The 23,863-nt window shown below is 43.9% G+C and overlaps 1 protein-coding gene across 1 annotated transcript in view; it reads right to left on the bottom strand.

Moving 5' to 3' along the window:
- BARX2 (BARX homeobox 2) overlaps positions 1–21,364 on the bottom strand; it is a 77,372-nt gene extending 56,008 nt beyond the window's left edge. Inside the window, exon 1 of the mRNA XM_040256526.1 lies at positions 21,133–21,364. Within this exon, the coding sequence (XP_040112460.1) occupies positions 21,133–21,319 (187 nt within the window). The 5' untranslated portion in view covers positions 21,320–21,364. The remainder of the gene's footprint in view (positions 1–21,132) is intronic.
- Positions 21,365–23,863: the final 2,499 nt, after the last annotated feature.

The raw sequence follows: 23,863 nt of genomic DNA, 5'->3' as shown, positions 1-23,863 counted from the left end.
TGTTTGTTGCTCTGGATGACAAAAGTTTATTTCATGTTTAATTTAGAGAAGAAAGTCCTTCACATTCTAATTTAACTATTTTCAAACTTGTTTATCAAAATATTTACAAAGCCTTTCCTGTAAAATTGGGCAGAGTTTTTTACAATCAATGCTTCGATTTGTTTATCAAATAAAATACACAGATCATTGTCAATTCGGGAAAAATATTAACCCAAAAAGCAACTAAAAATAAACCCATATAATATGTAATATGTGCCCCCAAATGAAAACTACATTTATCTGTGCAAAGAACAGACATTATAATTTTCATTAAGCTCTAAGACTATTTTTTTAATTAAAAAAAATTAAATGAGTCCTCCTCGTCATTGTTTTTTAAAAAAGACTTTAGCAAGAATATTCAAGCAGCAATATTGGTAATAAGAACTGGAAACAATGCAAAAGTCAATGGAGTGGATAAACATATTATATAATATTTATATACTGGATTCTATACAGTAATGAACATGAGTGAACTGCAGCTACATACAGCATAGGTGATTCTTGGAATCTACATGATTCCAAATCTTGGATGTTATGTGAGAAAACAAGTCACAAAAACACATTTATAACAAATTCAAAAACCAGCAGAGCTAAACAATATGTGATTAAGAGATGATGGACTCTTTGTGCAATCAGTTCATTCACATTTTAATTGCACTGTGGTTTAACTGTAAAACTTGTAATTTGAAAGGGAATGGTGGGTATGAAACCCAACAGTATTTCTCTTAACAATTTTATTTTATTCTTTCCATGAACCATTCTCTCACAATTAAAATGATAAGTAATTGATTTCTTGACCTGTCACAAGTCGCTGATGAATAATCAATCAACTGACTTGGTGATTTTATTTTGCAGTTTACATTTAAATAAAAAGGGAAGAGGAAATTTTTCCAAGAAAAAAAAAAAAGATAAATATACAGTAAAACTAAAGGGATTAAGAGATATAAATATATGATGTGCGTGTGTGCACACTCAATTGTGTCCAACTCTTGAGATCCCATGGTCTGTAGCCCACCAGGCTCCTCTGTCTATGGGATTTCCCAGACAAGAACACTGGATCAAGTTGCCATTTCCATGTCCAGATAGATGGTAAATGTCTGCCTACAATGAGGGAGACCAGGGTTCAATCCCTGGGTTGGGAAGATCTCCTGGAGAAGGAAATGGCACCCCACTCCAGTATTCTTGCCTGGAAAATCCCATGGACGGAGGAGCCTGGTAGGCTACAATCCATGGGGTTGCAAAGAGTCTGCCATGACTGAGTGACTTCACTTTCACTTTGTCCAGAGTCAGAAATCAAACATGCATCTCTTGCATCTCCGGCATTGGCAAGCTGGTTCTTTACTAGCTGAGCAATCAAATACATGGTAAAACTACAGAAAACCACAAGGTGTGCATAGCGAGCTGAGATGCGGGTTCCTTAATGCGCAAAGGGCTGAGGATAGTGTCAGGCCAGAGCATAGGCAGCCTGAGACAAAATGCCCTTTTTCTTAAACTGAGTGGCAGCTATTCACTGTTCCTCTTTTTTATAGAAGTGTAGTTGATTTAAATGTTGTATTAATTTATGCTGCGCAGCAGTGATTCAGTTGTGTGTGTGTGTATATATATATATATATATATAAAATTTTTCAAAAAAAAAAAAAATAAAAAAATAAAATAAAATTTTTCATATTCTTTTCCATGATGGTTTACCACAAAATACTAAATAGAGTTCCCTATGCTATACAGTAGGCCCTTGTTTATCCATTCTGTATATAATAATTTGCATCTGTTAATCCCAAATTTGCAGTCCCTCCCTCTTCTACCCCTCTGTATTGTTATTTTTTCTATCCTATATATCTTATATAAATATTTTTATCTGATGTTTATATTAACAATATTTATAATCAGGTGACATTTATTTATTTAAAATTTTTATTGGAGTATAGTCACTTTACAATGTTGTGTTATTTTCTGCTGTATAGTAAAGTGAATCAGGCATACATACACATATATCCCCCTTTTTTGGGATTTTCTTCCCATTTAGGTCGCCACAGAGCACTGAGTAGAGCTCCTTGTGCTATCGTGTAGGTTCTCATTAGTTATCTACTTTATACATAGGGGTGTATATATCTCTCAATACATCCCACCCCTCCTTTCCCACCTTGGTGTCCAACAATCAGGTGAAGTTTACTTAAATCGTACTCACCCTGGAACAATACCTAAGGAAGTGAAGCATAATGGATAAAATAGTGAACTTTGTCCATCACTAGCACACCTGGCATATTTGGGCATCCAGACATTCCCTAGACTTTACTCCTCCTTGAGGGCAAAAAAAAAAACATGTCCTCATCACTCTAGGGGTGTTTTTATTGCCTACAAATAAAGAACTAGGTAAGGGAAAGTCAAATTGGTTGTAATAAAAGAAAAATAAATCTAAATATTGCTGAAGACCTACTTTGTACCCAGCAGCATGCTTTTGAAATTAAGTTCTTCAGGTGTTTAAGCTCCAAATGAGGCAACACAGTTCGCTATGCGTCACAGGTTTTGATTCCTCCTCTGCCTTCCCTCACATATTTTTTTAGTAGAGTTTTTGTCTTTCTATATTAGCATCATAGAGTTCAGAGATTATCCCTTAATGTAGTCAATCTCTATACAACCTAGAATCCTGCTGTCTCTCCACTTCTCTCCCATAATCTCCCACCCAAGAAGAGGTCTATCTCCCTACTTCTTTCTATCTGCTTCCTCCTCTATTAGGTGCTTTCCTGGTGGCTCAGTTGGTAAAGAATCTGCCTGCGATGCAGGAGACAAGGGATCTATCCCCAGGTTGGGAAGATCCCCTGGAGAAGGAAATGGCAGCCCACTTCAGTACTCTTGCCTAGAAAATCCCATGCATACAGTGGCCTCGTGGGCTACAGTCCACAGAGTCCCAAGAGTCGGACATGACTATTAAATAGCAAGAATAATAGTGTCTCAAATGCAATGAGGCTGGAAAACAGAAATTAGGAGGGAAAGTCATGATTCTACCCTTCCCACATTCTAGGCTTCATTTCTCAACTGCAAGTGAAACAGGGATTATAAGAAAACTAGTCTGCTCAGGAAATTACATCCAATATCCTGTGATAAACCATAATGTAAAAGACTATGAAAAACAGTATACGTATAACTGATCACTTTGCTGTACAGCAGTAATTAAAACAACATTGTAATTCAACTTTACTTCCAAAAAAAAAGAGAAAAAAATAGTCTCATATGATTGTATTTGAAATTAAATAAGTTAATTCACATAAGTCATCAGAGCAGTGCCTGGTATATAGGAACAATTACCTAAGTGTCTGCTATCATGTGTATTTGTTTTTACAGTTCTTTTGTTTATTATTGTTATTATTGTTGCTTTGTGACTTCACCTCTGATTTGGTATAAGAAAGTCAGATGAAGTGTGTCCCACACATACTTCTCTTCCAGGTAGAATTTTACCTGCAACATCAACCACTTCCTCCTCTGAAGTTACTCTGCCTTCCACTTGCCCTCACACTCTCCACACCATCCCAGTGGCAAGGGTTAAACCTAAATGATTCTCTGGCTGGTGGCTGGAGCAACCCAACACAAATAGGAAGTTAGGTTAATTTCAGTCTCCCACTTCCCCTAACATTTCATGGCTGCTTTAGAACCCAGAAGCCTCACTGGAATTCAAATGCCCAGACAAAAGCAAGGATGAGAGAATCCTTAAGAGAGAATCACGCTTGGTCCCTCCAGAGAGGCCTGGCAGCCCTGACCCTGGTGAGCTCATGGTTCCGATGGACACACACAGATGTGTGTGGAAACCACAGCAGAAAGGACCACAGCAATTAAGCACTTCATCCAGCGATACACACCCTTCCAGGTGGGGTTGTGCTACCGTGATTGCACAATGTTTATCATTATTACTATTACTTCAAGGGCCAGGCAACAAATTAAAGTCAGAGAAGCAGCATATAAAAGTCACCCAAACCTCAAACGGAAAAAGGCCAGTAATTTTGCTGCTCCCAGCCTCTCATCAGTCGTCATTTTCATATTTCCTCTGGGAAATCTAAAGATTTCCTCTTTAGAACTATAAAGAAAAGTACCCCCAGTTCAGCGGAATCCCAACCACTCTCCTGTAAATATTTTTGACCCCTGTCTCTGTGCAGAAAATAATCTAGTGTTATTTCTAGAAAGGCATGGAAATGTCTCCGTAGAGCTAAGAGCCTGATCCCAAGTCCAGAGAGTCTGTGTAAAATTCCCCACTAAGCTCCCACTTTCTGGCCTCCACACATTTCAAGATGACTACACAAGCCTGGTGTGTGAGGCATTAGATTGTACCCTAGAAGGACATCCCACGGGTGTATTGGTAACAACCTCATTTCACAATCGAGGGACCCTGTTTCCAACAGTCTCATTCAAGGGTGTGCAAACTCTTCCCACGAAGGGCCAGGATAGTAAATATTTTAGATCCTGTGGACCACACTTTCTCCGTCGAAAGGACTCCATATGTACACAAAGGGGAATGGCTGTCCCCAGTAAAACTTCATAGACACCGATACCTGGACCTGATATAACTTTCACACGTCATGGAATATTGTTCTTCTGACTTCTGTGAACAGATGTAAAAGCCATTGTGAGCTCATGGCAACAGGAAGACAGGTGTTGGTCCAGGTTTGGCCTCCTGGGGTCCAGCCATTTAGAAAAACAGAATGATCCTGACACTGAACAGCTGCCCTCATGTGGAGACTGTGCTTGTTCACTGCACCTTGATCCTCTCAGGGCATTAAGTTAATAATCCTTAATCAACCACTCTTGCCCACATACCAGAGAGGCAGGTCTGTCTTATCAATTCAGAAACTGAGGCACTGAGCCGACCCACAGTGAGCCTGGGGAAAGGGGGCCCGAGAGGAGGTTCTCTTTTTTAAAAAATTTATGTTTATTGGGTCTTAGTTATGGCACGCAGGCTCTTCGGTCTTTGTTGCAGCATGCAGGATCCTGTAGTTGCGGCACGTGAACTCTTAGTTTCTGCATTTGGGATCTAGTTTCCTGACCAGGGATCAAACCCCAGCCTCCTGCATTGGGAGCTCGAAAGCTTAGCCACTCAACCACCAGGGAAGTCCCAGGGGAGGCTATCTGAGAGCAATTCCACCTTGAACTCTGTGCCCCTGTTGCCTGCTCATCTCGAGTACACACATTCTCCTGCAGAGCACTGCAAGAGCACTATTACTGCATTCTAATGGGATAATAGTATCTTCCATGACCCAGGATGGTGAAACTCTTTAATGCATCATTAATATATATTATCATAATATATATGATAATGAGGCAACCTATGTGGCTGAGCAAGTCCTGGCCCAACCCCAAGTCATCGCTGCTGTCAGTTCTGAGTTACGCCTCTGAGAAGCAGCACGTACTCACAGGGCAATTTCCCAAATGAAATGTCCCATTCTCATTTTCAAATCTGGACAACAAGTGCTGAACAAGCACATAAGGATCCACGTGTCAGGAGAATAGTAGCCTGTTGAAGCCTTCTGCTGACTCCACTCTCCCCAGCCCCCTCATTCTTTCTCATCCCCCACCCATCCCTGCCTGCTCCCCTCCCACCAGAGAAGAAACACTTTGCTTCTCCAAATTCACCGGGAACAGAGTATTCTCAACAGGCTGCCACAGATTCATATCTCTTTGTTGTCCATCTGAAACTATCACAATATTGTTGATCGGCTATCCTCCAATATTAAATAAAAGGTTTAAAAAAATCATGAAAATAGGGACTTCCCTGGTAGTCCAAATGGTTAAGACTCCTCGTTCCCAAAGCAGGGGGCATAGGTTCAATCCCTGGTTGGGGAACTACATCCCACATGCCACAACTAAGGCACAGCGCAGCCAAATAAATAAATAAATAATGGTCTTAAAAAGTAAACATAAAGAGAGGGGAGAAAGATCCGTATCTCCAACTGAGTCCTATTTCTACAATGGTTCTGAGGAGCTTAAGGGACCACTTTGGCATTCTCTCCACAAATTAATACCACCTCAAGGCACCTCCTCCTTCCTATCCCACCTGCTTCCAGCCAGCCCCCATCCCCTCTGAACCTGGATGACATCACTAGAAACTGCCTGCAGGAATCGCCACTATAAACAGTTGGACAGAGCTGCTGCCCTGGTCACTGTGACTTCCTTCAGCCCATGGGAGAATTTCATTCACCCTTCTTAATCTAAAGGATTTTTCTCACCCTATGAAGCGGATCCACCAGTTTAGTTTCACTGGCAGATACTTGGCTTCCTAAGATACCAGTGAGTAGTTAAGAAACAGAATTCCAGGAAAAATCCACACAGAACCATGTGCATTGAGCCCCTTCTATACAATGGTCATCATTACTGATCAGAAGGCAATCGTAAAAGATCCCCATGAGCAACTGAAAGCTGTAACACAGGGGTTTTCTTTAGAACTCCCTCTGAATCACAGACTCAATAATATAGGAAGACAAGGATTACCCCCCAACCTGCCACCTCTTTCCACACCACCAATTAGAATATCAATTGCATTTCTTTCCTTCTCTTAGTACTTTGAGATAAGAAAATAAAAACACTCATATTCTCTTTCAGAAGAAAAGACTTTTCCTAACTCTGTTCTTCAAAGGAAAAAAAAAATGCTGAGAAATTCTGCCACTTTTCTAAAACAGTTCTTGAGATGCACAGCTGTATGATGAAACATTTCCTAGGGGTAAAAGAGTCCCGAGCAATTCTTGTAAAAAGTAAAGTAACAAAGCACATTTTGTGATGCCGTAGTGTTTGACTTGTTTGTGCCACTCATGTATGAATTCACAAAATTCTGAATTCACACTATAAACCAGAATGGTGGAGAGAATGAAACATATCTACTCATGAAGACTTTCAACAGTTCACAGACCACCCAGGTTGCAGAGGCCTTCCAAGGCAGCAGTGCAATGACATAACCCACAAGAATGCCCTAGAGTGAAGTGGTTTTTAAAGGATATTTAATTTTTCTTGAGTTTCATTCACCAGGAATAGTAATCATTCTCTAAAGGGCTGTGCTTCAGCCAACCAAGATGAGGTTATTATTATAAGATAATTAGTTGTAATAGAAGCTATCAATTACCAAGTACTTACGTGCCAGGAACTAATGCTAAGTGCTTTATACACATTATCTCATTTAACCTATATGACTAACCCTATTAGGTAGCTATTACTATCTTCCTTTTACAGATGAGGAAATTGAGTGTCAGAAAGACTAAATGACTTGCCTAAGGTCACACCAATAATAAAACACAAACAAATCCAGGACCATCTGACTCAAAATCCATCCAGGAGGATCATTCTGCTCAACAGCTTCGTATATTTGAGTCATAGATATAAATTACCTCAATCTCATCCTTAAGCTGCCATCTACTACAGTGTTTCCCAAACTTGACTTTTTCATTACAATCTCTTTTTCAAAATAGAGATTTCCAGAACTCACCCCAACCCGACTGGAGAGAATATGAAAGAAATTAATCTCTTATTCTTTTGTTTTAAACAATGCCAAAAAAACGGCCAGATTTTTTTCTCTCTCTTTGAATTTCTCTTGGCTCAGTAATACTGCCCAGGCTCAGTTGCCCCTCGGCATGTGGGATGTTAGTTCCCCAACCAGGGATCAAACCCAGGTCTGCATTCCAAGGCAGATGCCACTGGACCACCAGGGAAGTCCCAGATTTTTCTATTTTTCCCCATTGAACTTAATAATGAGTATTTCACACACAAAAAAATATTCAAAATCTTAACTCTCAAGGCAGTTGGCTAGCATTCCATTGTTTAGTACTTTCTCTCTGGCTCAGAAGAATGAATAAATGAATGAACACAGGCATGCCTGTGAATTCCACTCTGGACTCCCACAGAAAAGCTTTATCCAGAAGAAGAAGCTTCCAGGGGCTTCCCTGGTGTCCAGTGGTTAAGACTCTGCACTTCTGATGCAGGGGGTGTCAGTTTGATCCCTGGTCAGGGAACACTGATGTCCAGAAACGGTGACATGTGTTCAGGGTGACCCAGCCAGACGACTGCTGCTGCTGCTAAGTCGCTTCAGTCGTGTCCGACTCTGTGCGGCCCCATAGATGGCAGCCCACCAGGCTCCCCCGTCCCTGGGATTCTCCAGGCAAGAAAACTGGAGTGGGTTGCCATTTCGTTCTCCAGTGCATGAAAGTGAAAGTGAAGTCCCTCAGTCATGTCCAGCTCTTAGCGACCCCATGGACTGCATGCAGCCTACCAGGCTCCTCCATCTATGGGATTTTCCAGGCAAGAGTGCCGGAGTGGAGTGCCATTGCAGCAGGCCCAAAGTCTGCCCACCACTCACTTCCTCCAAAGAAGGCACTGCTGCTTAAGATTCATCTGGAATTGTTCAGAAACATGTGAAATGATCATAAATACATTTGTATAATACATGTGTAAAGGAGTTAATACATTCAAAATAAATCCTTAGGGAGCTGGCATTCACTGGACCTTTCCTTACACAGAGCATGGTGCCTCCACGCAAGAAGACATACTTGACTCCTAATTGACACACCTTCGTATGATCACAAAAAAGGTAATGGGTTTTATTTTCTTGGACTCCAAAATCACTGCAGACGGTGACTGCAGCCAAGAAATTAAAAGACGCTCGTTCCTTGGAAAGAAAGCTATGACACACCTAGACAGCATATTAAAAAGCAGAGACATCATTATGCTGACAAATGTCTGTATAATCAAAGCTACGATTTTTCCAGTAGTCATGTATGGATGTGAGAGTTGGACCATAAAGAAGGCAGAGTGCCAAAGAACTGATGCTTTCGAATTGTGGCGCTGGAGAAGACTCTTGAGAGTCCCTTGGACAGCAAAGAGATCAAACCGGTCAGTCCTAAAGGAAATCAACCCTGAATATTCATTGGAAGGACTGATGCTGAAGCTGGCCACCTGATACAAAGAGCAGACTCACTGGAAAAGACCCTGATGCTGAGAGAGATTGAAGGCAAAAGGGGAAGGGGGTGACAGACAATGACATGGTTAGACAGCATCACCGATTCAGTGGACACGAGTCTGAGCAAACCCCAGGAAACAGTGAAGGAAAGGCAAGCCTGGCATGCTGCAGTCCATGGGGTCTCAAAGAGTCAGACACGACTTAGTGATTGAACAACAACAACATATGATCACAGGATGGAACTTGATATTGAAAGAGACAGACCTGAGTTCCAGTCTCAACTCTGCCACTTCCTCATGGGATCGTGTTACGATTTTCTTAAACCCTTTGAGTTTTATTAATACTGTCCTCCTCTGAAAAACAGTGATAACCATAACTATGTCCTATAGAGTCTCCACTTAAGTTTAAATTACTCAGTATAGAGGAGCCCCATTGGCTCCTCTACAAATGGCTCACAGTTACCATTTATCATTGTTATTATTTTTACTTTCCCATTCTCTGAAAAGTGAAACACATTTTGTTTATGCAGCTAACTGTCCAGGCCCAATGTCCCAGTCAAAAAAAAAAAAAAGTAAAAATCCAGCCCTCCAGTAGGACATTCCTTTCTGCCATCCTCCAAACTGATGATTGAGAGCATGCTTCCAAGACACACAGCTGTCTAACATGCTAAGAGCAATAATGACTTGCCATGATATCCAGGGATAACAAAATTAACAACATTCTCTCCCAAAAAAAAATCTCCTCTGGGAAGAGTTACCAATTATTTCAATCAAATGTTCAGTGGTGACAAAGAAAGGACCTGGGTTGGAACCTTAGTAAGATATATCCCCTTCTGTCAGTGAAACTTGTTCAAAGTTACCATAAATACACCAAATCGTTGCTCGTCCTTTCCCAAGTCATTCCAAAGACAAGATCAAAGGTGGAGCTGTCAGATTTGCTGCCAGTAAATGGGCAGTCAGGGCAGCAGGAGCAAGACTGGCATTTTATCTTCCTTGGACGCCGCACACAGCCCGTGGAGGGTGTTTCTCAATAGTATTACTCCGTTCAGAGCCTCAAGCCTGGTAAGCCCATCTTGAAGGAATAAGATTTCTCTGGAGAGACCCAGGAAGGGGACAGAGTGTGGCACAAATGAAGTTTCAATCTAGTCTTCTCACCGTGGCCGTTCTGTGCTTCCATACAGATAAGATCAAATGCAGAAGGCCTCGCTCCTGTAGCCCTGAAAGTCTGTCCACTGGCAGCAGGTCTGCTAGATCCACCAGCCTTTCAGTCATGTCCAATTTGGCCACCACCCTCCAGATGTGGTCATTAATTCCTGCAGACCTCGCCACACTGCCAAGTACCAAAGACAGCACAGTGACCCTGGCTATGGATGGTAGGGATGGGATGTGGGCTCTGGATGCTTTGATCTATTTGCTTCTCCATTTATATATGGATTCTGGAGAGAGGATTCCCAGCTGGTGCAGTTGGTAAAGAATCTCGCTGCCAATGGAAGATATGTAGGGAAACCCAGGTACGATCCCTGGGGCTGGAAGATCCCCTGGAGGAGGAAATGGCAACCCACTCCAGTATTATTGCCTGGAGAATCCCATGGACAGAGGAGCCTGGCCGGGGTCCAGGAGGACCCCAGTTCACAGGGTCACAAAGAGTCAAACATGACTTAGCACCCAAGCACCCTGTACCTTACTTTGGACAGAGGGGTGGTTTTGGAAGGAGAAATGCTTTGGCAAACTCTTGACTGTACACTGTTTCATTTATACCAAGGAGTACGTTCCCTCTGAAGGGACATAGAAAGATAGAGCTCCCAAAGTGTCAGGTTTTTGTCACAGTACCTTAAAGCAACATTTATACATTGCAACTATTCTGCAGAGAAAAGAAGAATGTGTGGGCTGTTAAGAGAGGCTGAACAAAGCACCTGCCACCACAGTTGTCACTGGAGAGTAATGCGGTCTAGGTTAACCTCTCCAAACCACAGGACGACCATCCATCACCCCTAACAGACAGCTCTCTGTGTGATTACCATGGTAACAGTTCTCATTCCTTCCTAACAATCCCTGACACCACACATCAAAGTTTTAAAATCAAATCATGGTTACAGACTATAAAGAGAACTCACCCACTTATGTGCCAACATCCACATGATTCTTCCCAGCTAAGGAGTTATGTTTTTTTTAACAGTTTTTGATTCTTTGGTATTCACCAATGTCCCTAGACAAATTTTAAGTTAAACTGTTAATAGCAATGACCGCTGGTCAAAAGCCAAGGGTGGCATATCATTTGAGCAGATAAATAGCAAAGCAGGATGCAATCAAAGGCAATTTACTGGGATTTTGAAACATCATTAAGAAAGAGGGGAAAGAACCTCACGGCTCTTGCTTGCATGATCACTGATGGGTACTTAGAGAAAACAAACACACAGTTTATCAGCAATTCCCTCCTGCCTCCAAGCCCAACTCAGAGCCCATCTATTCAGATGTCAAAGCATTACTTGGGGGAACAGCAGTCCTTGGTGATAAACGACATCCCCATCCAGCCAGGGTAGGTAAGTGAGATCCAAAACCCAATTTCAGAAGCCTCTTTGGTTGTTTCAGGGTGAGCGTACACACATGTCTAATTATAAAGTTCTTTCCCTACTATGAGTATGAATACAGGAAGCTTGTATTTAAAAGTTTCTGTTTCAGGATAGAAAGCTATTAAGAAAACCATCAAAAGTCCCCAAGACCAAGAGGTGTATGAATATGTGGAGTCTCCTGTACTATCATTTTCAAAGTTTATACTATAAAAAATTTCAAACATGCAGAAAAGTCCACAAAATAATGTAAGGAACTTTTTTGTGCCCATGACTAAACTTTGTCCAATATTTATGCCTGGCAACCCACTCCAGTGTTCTTGCCTGAAGAATCCCAGGGACGGGGGAGCCTGTTGGGCTGCCGTCTATGGGATTGCACAGAGTCGGACACGACTGAAGCGACTTAGCAGCAGCAGCAGCATACTGACATTAGGCCCTTTCTTCTCCTTAATAAATAAATTACTACACAGGAAAATAAAAAATCTGTGTGTAGCCCTCCCAATTCCATGCACCTGCTTTCCTAAACAACATAACAGTATCAATCTGCATGTTTTCCAACATTATATACATGGTATCAATCTACAGCTTGTTTTTGCTCAGACTTGTATTTCTAAATCTTATCTATCTTAATACAGTTAAGTCTGGGTCATCCATTTTCGGGTTTCCTTAGTGGGGCAGTAGGAAAGAATCCGCCCAGCAATGTAGGAGACAGGAGACGAGGTTTCGATTCCTAGGTCAGGAAGATACCCTGGAGAAGGAAATGGAAACCCACTCTAGTGTTCTTGCCTGGAAAATTCCATGGACAGAGAAGCCTGGTGGGCCACAGTCCAGGGGGTCGCAAAGAGTTGGACACAACTGAGCATGTTCGAACACACACACACACATACACACACACGCACACTCATTTTCTTATTGCATGAATGTAACTGCATGAATATAATACATATGATTTTTCCCTCTGAAGGCAGTTAGACTGTTTGAGACTTTTCATTAGCATAAACAACAGAGACATGAACATTCCTCTCCCACTGTCCCGTTGCCCACATGCAGTGATTTCTCAGGGTGTGAACACAGGTGGAAGTGCCGGATCGAGGGCTTCTGTGTGTATGTGCAGTTTCAGGTCCTGCCACATGGCTTCCAAAGTAATTGTACCAAACAACACTCCCACCATCAGGGGATGAGAGTACCTATTGTTCTTGTCATCAAGCGATAGCATCAGACTCTTTCATGCTTGCCTGTCCGATGGGTATGAAACGGTACCTCGTTTTCATTTGTGTTTTCTTGATTACCAGGAAAGTCCTTTTCATGTTCACTGGACATAGATCTTCATTTCTATGAATTGCCAATTTTTCTACTTGCATTTTTTCCTTTTCCTGTCTTTTTACATTTATTCTGGGCTGAGCTGGGTCTTTGTTACTTTTCGTGGGCTTTTCTCGAGTCACAGCGAGCAGGGGCTACTCTCTAGCTGTGCAAGGGCTGCTCAGTGCAGTGGCTCCTCTTGCTGCGGACCACGGGCTCTAGAGCTCGGACTTCAGTAGTCGTGGCACATGGGCTTAGCTGTTCCCTGGCATGTGGGATCTTCCCAGACCAGGGATCGAACCCAGTCCCCGGCACTGGTAGGCAGATTCTTACCCACTGCGCCACCAGGGAAGTCCTACTTGCATTTTTTTTTCTTCATTGGTCTGGAAGATATGTTTATACATTCTGTGACTTTGGGAAAGTTACTTAATTTCTCAGCTTCCCATTAGAAAAGTAGAGATAACATCTCTTAGGAACAATCGGAAGCAGATCAAAAAGCACTGAGTCCAGTGCCTGTTACACATAGAGCCTCAAAACAAGTCACTATTTCCATTATTGTGATGAAGATGAAGAATGAGGTTTAGAGTATGCATTTGTAGCCTTCATCCCCAGTTCACAGCTCCTTTGGGATAAATGCTGCAGGACTCAGGAAGGGGACTCTGAGCATCTCTTATTCCGACTTCCCCTAGATACAAGAACATAACAGAATTCTGTTGTTTACAAGTTTCTGTGAGGAACGTGTGCAGTGCTGATTCTCCCAGACAGCTTAAACGAGACATCAAAGTGATACATCCTCCAATCTATAAGCGACTGTGATCTTGCCTGCAAAAGGACCATGACCCTGAATTTCAAGTACCTGCATGAAAAGGCAGGGGGGCAGGAGGTGGTAGAAACTGGCAGGTAAGTCAGTGCTAGAGACCTGTTGGTGTTCCTGGGATGGAAGCACAGCCTTGACTTCATGAGATGCCACCAAGCCCAAGACCTCTGCATGTCCCTCACAGAAGAATAGCAAAAAGACAATCATCCTATCACGTATCAAACACAGAAGTGTTTTTTTTAATAGTGACCAAAAGTACACTGACATCACCTCGGTAGCAAGCACTCTGTGAAAATACTTATGTATCCCTACTATCCAGAAGCACATGTTTCTAAGGGCATGGTGGTGAGCTAGAGAGATGTAATAAAAAGGAATCACGTAAGCCTCTCTGCTCAGACTCTTAACATATTTAATTTTGTGCCAAGAGCCTCCCAGGTTGGCTTCTACTCAGCTGCATCTTGGCTTCTCCTTGGAGAAGGGCCATGTTCATCCTCATGAACTCTGCCAGGGGAGCTGGGGAGCGTTTACAGCTGACCTCCAGGCTGATCAAGAAGTCCTGACATCAGCTTCAACAGGTGACTGGCACCTCATCTCTCCCTCCAGATTCAGTTTCCACCAGCACTCAAGAAACCAGAGACTTTCCTCAGTGACCCTCCTCCTGCCTTCTGCAGAGCAATCATGTGTAAGCGTCAACTCCAGCTCAAATATAATTAGACCCTCTTCTGATATCTATCTGGGTGTACTGCTTTCTTCCTTAAATGTGTGCCAAGTTTCCGCTTCCAAGAAGTTAAATCGCCGTATAAAAATGCCCTGGTGATGATAAGTAATTAGACACTGTAATGGAAAATTAACTTTGTTTTTATTTAGAGCATTCATTTTAACAAGACATTTCTTTTTCTAACTGTTATTAAACTGCAATAAAAATAAATTAAATTCTGAGGGTTTGCAAGGCATTTCTGGTGAAAAACAAACAGCTCTCCTCCTGGACCAAGAGTATTTCTGATTTTATTAATATCACTAAGGTGGTACATGGTCCTAGTCTGAACCCCATTCTTGATCAATCCTAAGGCCAGTTCTAATCCTGTCATCTGTGTTATGGAAGAAGAAACAACCATTCCAACATCACAGCAGCTGAAACAGAGGCAGGCATGCCGGGTGGGACGGAGGGCCTTTGCCTCACATGGGAAGTCTATACCCGAAGGCTCTCTATTTTTCTTTCTCTCCTTCCTCCTCTTTGTCGTACTGTTCCCAAAAGACCTGCAGCCCAGTGATTCGTAACAGGCCAGAGAGCACCTGTTGGTTTTGGCAAGTTCTGGGTTAGAAGGGGGTGAATCTAGCAGAGTCGGGGGTCCATTAGAAAAACGCCACCGTCTCAAGATCAGAATGGACACTGATACTCCCCAAGAGAACACAGAATGAGACCTCTATCTATCCATCTAACCAAAGCCCCACGGCCTCTAATCATATTCCAGCTAGGAGGTCAGCAACGGTGTCGCCAAGGGACCCAAAGTGTTTTCACTCTGGATAGATAGAGATGATGTAGGCTCCAACACCAAAGTCCCCAGAAAGCAGGGTGCTTCTGGTCCGTGCCCTGCCTAACTTCCACCCCGATCCTCTTCCTTCTGACCTCAAAACAAAGTGCAAACAGCACCTAAAAATGCTCTGAGTTCACACAGGCTCAGTCCTGCACCGTGAGGCCTAAATGTCAGGCAGGGCACTGGCGCCAGGCTCTTCCCTGAGGGGTTCCCAGGGAGGTGTCTAAGTAAAATCAACGTTGGTCATTTCCTCTCCACTCAGGGACAGAAGAATCTTAGAAGCCACCTTTGTGTCACCCCTACAGTCATCCTGAAGGGCGCTGTGCTACATATAGTGGAATCAAGTGGCTTCAAGAGTTTCAAAGAAACCTACTCTTTTTCTTTTTCCCTATTCTGTCTCTTTTCTCATTTTCATCTCTCTTTACAATCTCAACAACATCTTACCATCATTACTACTTTTCACATAGATTTCTTGGATGTAAAAATGTAACAGTCTTTTCATTTAGATTTCCGAGGTATGTTAAAACTAGCAACTGTATACTGGCTATACTGTGATCACAAATTCTATTTTCAACCCAGAGGTACAACTGACACTGTAGGAAACTGGTTTCATAAAAGATTTATTATATATACAGTGTCAGTTGAGTTGCATTTAAGGAGGTTAATATGACAATTTAGGTGCTGATAATACCCTTCAGGTGGAGTTCAAAGAGAAAATTCCAGATGGTAAGCAAAAGGATTTAATTGTTATGCGTGCGTGCTCAGTCGCTTCAGCCATGAAGTTCAGTCATCTCCGACTCTCTGCAACCCTGCCAGGTTCCCCTGTCCATGAGATTCTCCAGGCAAGAATACTGGAGTGGGCTGCTATGCCCTTAATGTCCACAGTTCTAAATTGTCCGAAAAGACTTCAGAGGACCACAAAGAAAACTACGCAGTGGTTCTACAGGTGTTTCAGAGAAAGGTTTAAAATATCCCCACTGTTAGTCAAGACTTAAAATAAACTTAAAAATAATGGGACTACCGTCACCAACCAAGTGTAAGTATTTGTTGAATTAAATTACTGAGTTAAATGATACTGAAGATTATAGACTTTTGGAAAGGCATTTTTAACTTGCTAAATTTGGAATCACTTTCCCATTTCCTATTAGAAAAAGCAGAACCAGAGAAGAAACTGCTAATAAACTCCTTAAAACTGACTCCAAAGGAATCCCCTTAACCTCTCTATTTTGCAGAGGCATTATAAAATTTAAGGAGGAAAAAAAAAAACAAAAAATTTAAGGAGGAAAGAGACGACAGCTGAGGATCCCAAAAGAGCTCCACTCCAAATATATTCTGACCCCATGCATTCCTCAGTTTATTTACCCTGAAAATGGGAACAGGAAAGACAGAGATGAGTAATTGCTAATAAAAGCCCATTCGCCTCTGGCAGAAATACAAATGCCTGTTGATAAAGACCATTTTCCAAACCCAGAGCTTATATTTCTCCATCCACATTTCAGGGCCCAGGAGCCAGGCTCCCAAGATCCAATGAGTTTTGGGCTCTAATTTAAAAAAACTGAGCTACAATCTGGGGACTCACTGGAGCCAACTCATGAAGCAGCAGCCAGCTCCCTAACTCCCAAAGAAGTCATCACACATGTCCACACCTCATTTCATTCTTAACCAGGATGACACTCAATCTTTATGATAAAAAAAAATGAACCTGAGGACACCACCCAAAAGAACTTGTTTCTTTTAGACCCACCAAAGAATAAAATGTTCTCAAAGCCACCTCCTATGATAAACACCCTTCCCCACAAGCCCCTTTTAATTGACTGGTTGACTGTCTCTTGGGTGTGACTGTGCGGATTTATCCCGGGTGTGTAACTGAGTTGGAAAAATCTTCCTGAGTTCTGAGTACCCTAATATGAAAGGCAGCAGTGTACAGTGCGGGCTGAAAGTACGTCTAAGCTGTCATATGTCACTGATGTGACCACAGCACTTTTTTTTTAACTTTTAATTTTGCACTGGGTATAGTCAATTAACAGACAATGTTGTGATAGCTTCAGGTGAAGTGAAGGGTCTCAGCCATACATTACATGAAACTCTTCTCCATACTGTGGCAGCCTGGATGGGAGGGGAGTTTGGGGACTTTGCAAAAAATAAAAGTATGTCTACTTGGGAAGCTTGGTCTATGATTGGTATGTTTCCTTCCAGCTCTAAAACTCACCAGTCAGCTCTATAATACTGGCCACTGGAGGTCCCGGAGACAGTCAACAGAACCCAGAGAAGAGAAAAAGGAAAACTATAGGTTTCAGTAAGATCACTGAAAATCATGTAGTGGTCACGGGTTGTAAAATGTTCAGATATCATAGTCAGCTCCCCCTAAATGCGCATGTCCAAGACCTAGGGTAATTCTAGGTTATAAATATCAATAATTATAATGCTATATGTAATTATGCACAGTGCATTGGTTTCTCAGTATCCTCATATGAAAACTCCTAGGGTAAATCGTAACAACTCATTTTTGTGATTCAAATTACTCATTTTTTCCAAACATTCCTCAAATTTAGAAACCCTGCCCATTTCTAAAGATCAAACTGAAAGAGAGATTCTTCCAAGGAACCGTGACGATACCTCTGCAATGTTCTGTCCTGAGAGGCCAGTTCAAGCGACTCTCCCACCAAGAAACAGTCATCACAACCAGAAAAATAAAACAATGCACCAAAGAGTTAAATATGATATCATACACTGCAAGTCGTATTTCGCTTCAATCACTGTCAACATTCTAATATTTATGAGAGATCATCACTGGCTTCTAAACGGCAATATCGTTCCCCTCTGAATAAAGATTACTGTTATCAGATTTTAAAATATGAACAACATGTTATAAACTCAATTCTAAACATGTTCCACATTCATCAATGCTTGGAATAACAATTTTTTTTTTCAAATAGAGACTCTCTTTAAGTTATTTCATTTTAAATTTAATGACAAATGTTCCTTTAGTTTGGCTTTAAGAAAAGGATTGCTTCACTCAATATCTATTATATGATGTAAGAAATCTATTAGGAAACTTAAATCCATTTAGAGATTGCATCCTAAAACTAAAATTACTATATTTTAATAAGAAAAGACCTGTTCAAACAAATAGTTCTTTTTGAAGATGAGTATTCCATCAAGGTTAGAGTATCTAACAATAAATTACTGTCAAGTGATTATCTGCCTGATGAAAAATGTTTCCATTTCTCAGTTTACTTGAATACATGCTCTTCTGCCTGAGGAGATCGGTATCATAAATTGACATTTGGATTGCTAAATCTAAACAACACAGATTGCTTAATTATGTAGAGGCTTTTAAAACACTGTAGCTTTTTCTCTACAATTTTATGTACTTATTGTGGAGCCTGGTCACTTTACTATCTTAGTTTTCATTATTTTATCTGACAAAGTTCACTTCTCTTAGTTATTTAACCTTAAAACAGCAAAACCAAAGGATGAGACAGTTCAGTAACTTTTAATTCCAAATTACGCCTTTCACTTGATTTGAATATTTTATTCGTTGGTTCCACCAAAAGTGCTAAGGTATTTATTTCTATCCTATATATACATATATATGTATATATAGTTTCCTTATGGATGCCAGCAACTTATTGCTGTTTTTTTCAATTAATAAAAATTAAGTTAAAAAAAACCTAAGTTCATCCAATCTAAGATTTGTGAACCTGAATATTACTGTTAAAAGCAAAACCTTCAAAGCGTGGTATTTGCAAAGCCTTTGAGAAGTCATTAATGGTATTCCCATGATCTAATACATGTAAGGCTTTAACTGTAATCGTAAACCCACTGAAAGCTTATGATCTGAAAGGATGGACTATTGTATATTGTAGCCAGTCTTCTTGGGTTTAATTCCACTGGCCAATCCCAGTTTCTATATTTTAAATCTCAACTAAAGCAAAATCGTAACACACTTTTCAAAAGAACAACCTAAAGAAATCAAGCATGGGAATGATAGGGAAAGAATGTCAGTGCCAACAACCATGCTTCCCAACAAACCATAAAAGAACTTCAAGAGTACAAGACTAAGCAAAATGCTTAGTTTGTGAAATATGTGCAATTCACTCTTAACACTCACAAAAGTACATATGAATCACTGTATTTTCCTCTGATTTGTGTCCCGCACAAGGTTCAATGAAACATAGAACTTACTCAGCCTTGACTGATGACTGGATCATTGTTTTTGGAGGCCATTTATTACTCTTTTTCTGGCATGATTTCTTCTATGATCCAACTCTGTGACTGCTAAAAGCCAGGAAAAGCTGCCTTCAAGTCAACGCATGGTACAAAGTCACTAAAAAGTCTGCAGGCATCAGCCTATGCCAAGGTGCTTAGGAGAAGTTGTTCTGCTTTGTCCTAGGGACCCCCAAGTATGCAATGTCTTTGCAGGGTGCATGGAGATTTATGATTAAAATAGATCCTCTCTTTTTCCTTTAAGGGATTTGAGTTTTTTTTCAGGAAATGATTCTTCATACTCAATACAAGGTTCAGCCTACCTCCTCTCTTCAAGATCTATGTGGACGAGTCATCCCAGGGCTAACGCACAGCAGATACACAAAAGTAAAAACATCAACATCAACCATATCTGTCTTGTTTCTAAAATTTCTTCTTCATTTCTTGTTTCGTAAATTTCCTGGCTTTTGAAATTTAGTATTTCAAGTCTTGCTCTGGGCTATCAGATCTAACTTCACCTTACAGTCAAATTGTATTTTACAAAGGAGTAACTGAATAGAATATTCATTTATTACCAAACACATGTAGCAACAACTTGGTTGTGAAAGAACTACAGTATCTATTCATACACTTATTTACTGATTTCCCTAAAGAGCCTGTCAATGGAGCCAACAGAAAATGTAGTATTCCAAGCACTGTGTATCAGCAGTTGGCCCAAAGATTACAAAATTGTCTTTGAAAACCATTGCTAACACTTCCCTTTACTTTTTCAATGTTAGTACAATTAAATTCATTTATTTCATATCACCCATGCAACAAACATAACTTCAAACGGTCTTTCAGTTTGGAAATACTAAACTTTTTACCTTCAGTTGAGGCACAGTCAACAGGTTTTTTTGATAAAAAAATTTTTTTTTTGCTACACCCACGTTTGGATAGTCTAAATCCAAATTATAATGATTTTATAATTATAATACCAGGGCACTATGAAACTTGGAGCTTCTCTTAAGGTAAAGTTGTTTTTTTTAATACCTTTGGATTTATTTTCTACATAAACCTACGACTTTTAAAATATATTTATTAAGTGCTCCTTATCTTTCCCGAGGGTCTTAGCTCTTATGGAGAAAGGAAACCAGACCTGAGGACCGTTTTTATTGTTAGCATTGTTTCTCCCTCGCTTAGAACTCAGGGGGTTGTGCTTGCCGCACAACGCCACACTTCCCAGTACTACTTCCCCAGAAGGCGATCCTTTAAAGCAAACTTCAGTGGATTCGCGATTTTTCTGGGAACCTCAGGATACTACTGATTTACATGTAAAATTCTCATTGGAGACAGGAGGGGGTTGGACGAGTTAACTCAGGTGAGAAACAATGATATAGGCGCTGAACCAGGTCAGGGGGTGCCTTTTGTGCCCGAAAACAAGCCTTTTCTGCCGGAAAACCACAGCGGCGCTGGGAAGAAGGAAGGTTCTTCTGCCGGCGGATCCCAAGGCGCTGCGGAGCCGCAGTTTCTCGGGGGCGCGCTGCCGTGACTGCGTTTCCAACCTGGCCATCGACACCTTGCGGGGCCTTTCCCCAAGTTGCAGAGGCCTCTGCCATGCTAGCCGCGGAGAATCCTAGTTCCCTTGCAAGGGCCCAGAATTCCCGGGTTCCTTCCTCTCGCCCTCGGGTGCGAGAGGTGGTCAAGCGCCCGACCTCGGTGCCAAAGCTGCCGCACCCCAATGAGCCCCCGCGGGCCGTCTTACCGGTACAGGAATGCAGGGGCTTGGGTCGCACGACCAGCGACGGGCACACGGAGTAGAGGGAAAGTTTCTCAAAGTAATCGCAGGTCTCCTTGGAGAGGATCTCGTCGATCATGAAAGTCTTGTAGCGCCGCCTGGCTGCTTTGAGTTGGCCGGGCGAGCTCAGCCTCAGCTCCGCGTGGCAGTGCATGGTGAGCCCGGGCGAGCTCCCGCCAGCCGGGGCCGTGGGGCTGGCGCGCCGGCGGGGACCTCGGCCCGGCTCCTCCGCGGCCGGGAGGCGGCGGGGCTCAGCAGGCGTGCGGAGGCGAGGCGGCACCGGGCGCGCCGGCCGCGCGTCTAGACCCACCCGCGGATCAGCATCTTCGCGGAGCCTTTTGGGGACATCGCAGCTGTCAATCAGCGCGCGCTTCCTGCGGGGCCGGGTGCGGAGCAGCGCCGAGGGCTGGCCGCCGAGGGGCGTCCGCGCCCACCCCGCCCAGCCCGCCTGTGCAACCCGGCGCGGACCTGCGCGCCTAGTGCCTGCCGCTCGCGATCGCCTCCTCCCGCCTCTCAGCGTCTAGCGCTCTTCTGCCTGCCTATTTTAAGACACTTGCTTTGGCTCTCCTCCCCGCCCCCCTCCCGGGAAGAGCTCCAGGTGTGTGTGCAGTGTGCGCGCCCGTGTGTGCGCGCGGTGAGGGGAGCGCGCGCCGCCCCCGCCTGCCGGCCAGGCCTCAGCTGGCCGCTGCCCCCGCCGAGCGCGACGCTCTGGGCAAGATGCGCTCCCTGTCCCGCTCCCATCGCCAGCACCCAGCCGGCCGGCACGTCCTGATCTGTTACTAGAAAGAAGTGGAGACCTCGCCGTGGCTCCCGAGACTGCGGACCCCAGAATCGGCGACCCCCAGCATCTGGTTGCCTTCTTCCCTCTCCACCTGGACTTCCGGAGGCCGTTTCCCGAGGACCACGGCATCCCCTCGCGTTCCTTAGGCTCGCAGCCCACGCCCAGCCCGCGCGCTCCAGCACCCGGAGTGTGCGCTGGGATCACGGACTTAATGGTTCCACGGAGATCCCAAGCCATCAATGACCCTAGCGCTGTCCGTTATCCCACCAGTAAACTAAAAAAAAAAAAAAAAAAAAGAAAAAAAAAAAGTTTTTTTTTTTTTTTTTTTATTCTTTAACTCTGTTTATAAACCTTTTTTCGTCTCCAGGAGGACCAGCGGAGCGTGAGCCCGGGTGAGCTCGGTCCTCGGGCAGCCGACCCAGTGGTGGCTCCTGGCGCCGAATACTCGGGCACCGCGGCGTTCCTCCCCCAGGTCCCTGGAGGCACGCAGGGTTCGGGGACTCTTTGAGGACACGCGTTCATGAAGTGTTTTGTCTTTTGCCTCCTGGGTGCCTAACTTCTGAGTCTTCTCCAATTAGTAGCTGAACGAACTTTTGTTTTCAGTTGAAATTGTTGGGCGAGGGGACCCCACCCAGCCTAGGCACCCAGACTGACAGTCCTGCCTGCATCCTCCCCTCGAGCCCGCGCTCGGCAGAAGCTGTCGTTGCTGCTAGTTCCCCGCGATTTTGTCTGGAAATGGGTTTGCGCGGGGCCGTAAGGAGCATTAAGAATTATAGATGCGGATGGCCTTCGCCGAGACCGAGTTTGTGGCTGTTGACATCTCGCGGTCTCGATCGCGGCGGGCTCCCAGCGGAGCTGCTTGTCCCAGAGCCGGAGTCGCCGCGAAGCAAGTGAACGCGCGCGCCTGGGCGAGTGGTTCGACTCCGAGGGAAGAGCCACGCCTGGAGAACTAATAACGAGGCACTTAGAAAATAAGTAGTAATAAACCGAATTATAGCCTTACGTTAGGCGTGGCCCGCTACGCGCCTTTGAGGAACTTCATTCCCAAAGTGTTTGCGTGCACCCTGCCTCCCCTCCGCACCTCCCCTGCATTTAGTACGATTTTCGTTTATTCTCATATCTCATTATGCTCATTCTTCTCCCCCCGGAGAGACAGCTCGAGGGCCCGCGGGAGCTGCGGCCATGTGTCCGGGTGGCGGCGCGCGTCCCGCCACAAGGCCTGGAGGTCGCCCTGCTGGGCCCCGGTGCGCCCCCGGCCGTGGCTCCGGGTTCCAAGGCCTGTCCTCTTCCCCGAGCCTGGCCAAGGACGCTCCGGGCTCAGTCCGGGCAGCGCCACCCGGCGCCTTCAGAACACGCTGCGCCACGAGCTGGGGACAGTCCCAGGGGTGAGGCGTTGAAGCAGAGGACATTGTTGAGTGCGGAGCTAAATTTCCTGCTGGAAAGTGCAGCGCTGTCTGCAGCGACGAGAAACAGTGTTTGGTGGGAGCCGAGGGCGCGGCGTGCTGGGGGTGGGCCTCTGCATCGCACCCAGCGACCCTGGCGAGGGATCAAGCGTTAACCGCTTGTACCCTCTGTCGGGCCTTCACGGAACGCGCGCGCCCTTTGGCCGGTCTTTTCCTCCACCTCTTGCCGGGTCCTCCCCTAGTCGGCTCTTCCTGGCTCTTCCACCGCCACCGTCCCTTTCCCCCGCTTGCGCCCATTTCTCCTTCCCCCACTGTTCCCAGCCCTTTGGGCCTCCTCTGCTCGATCGAACTCCCGCTTTTCCCCTTCTCCCCATCTGCCAGCCTGATTTCCTTTTCTTTCTTTCATCTCTTCATTTCCTTGCTCCTTCTTGTCCTCTCCCTCCCCCTCTCTTCAGACACGCATCTGAAGCCGCGCTCCTGTGCCCCTGCATCGCCGCTCTGCCACCCGGACGGC

This window comes from Oryx dammah, unplaced genomic scaffold, assembly GCF_014754425.2.
Source record: "Oryx dammah isolate SB20612 unplaced genomic scaffold, SCBI_Odam_1.1 HiC_scaffold_15, whole genome shotgun sequence".
Lineage (NCBI taxonomy): Eukaryota > Metazoa > Chordata > Mammalia > Artiodactyla > Bovidae > Oryx > Oryx dammah.
This window is presented reverse-complemented; position numbering and strand designations above follow the sequence as displayed.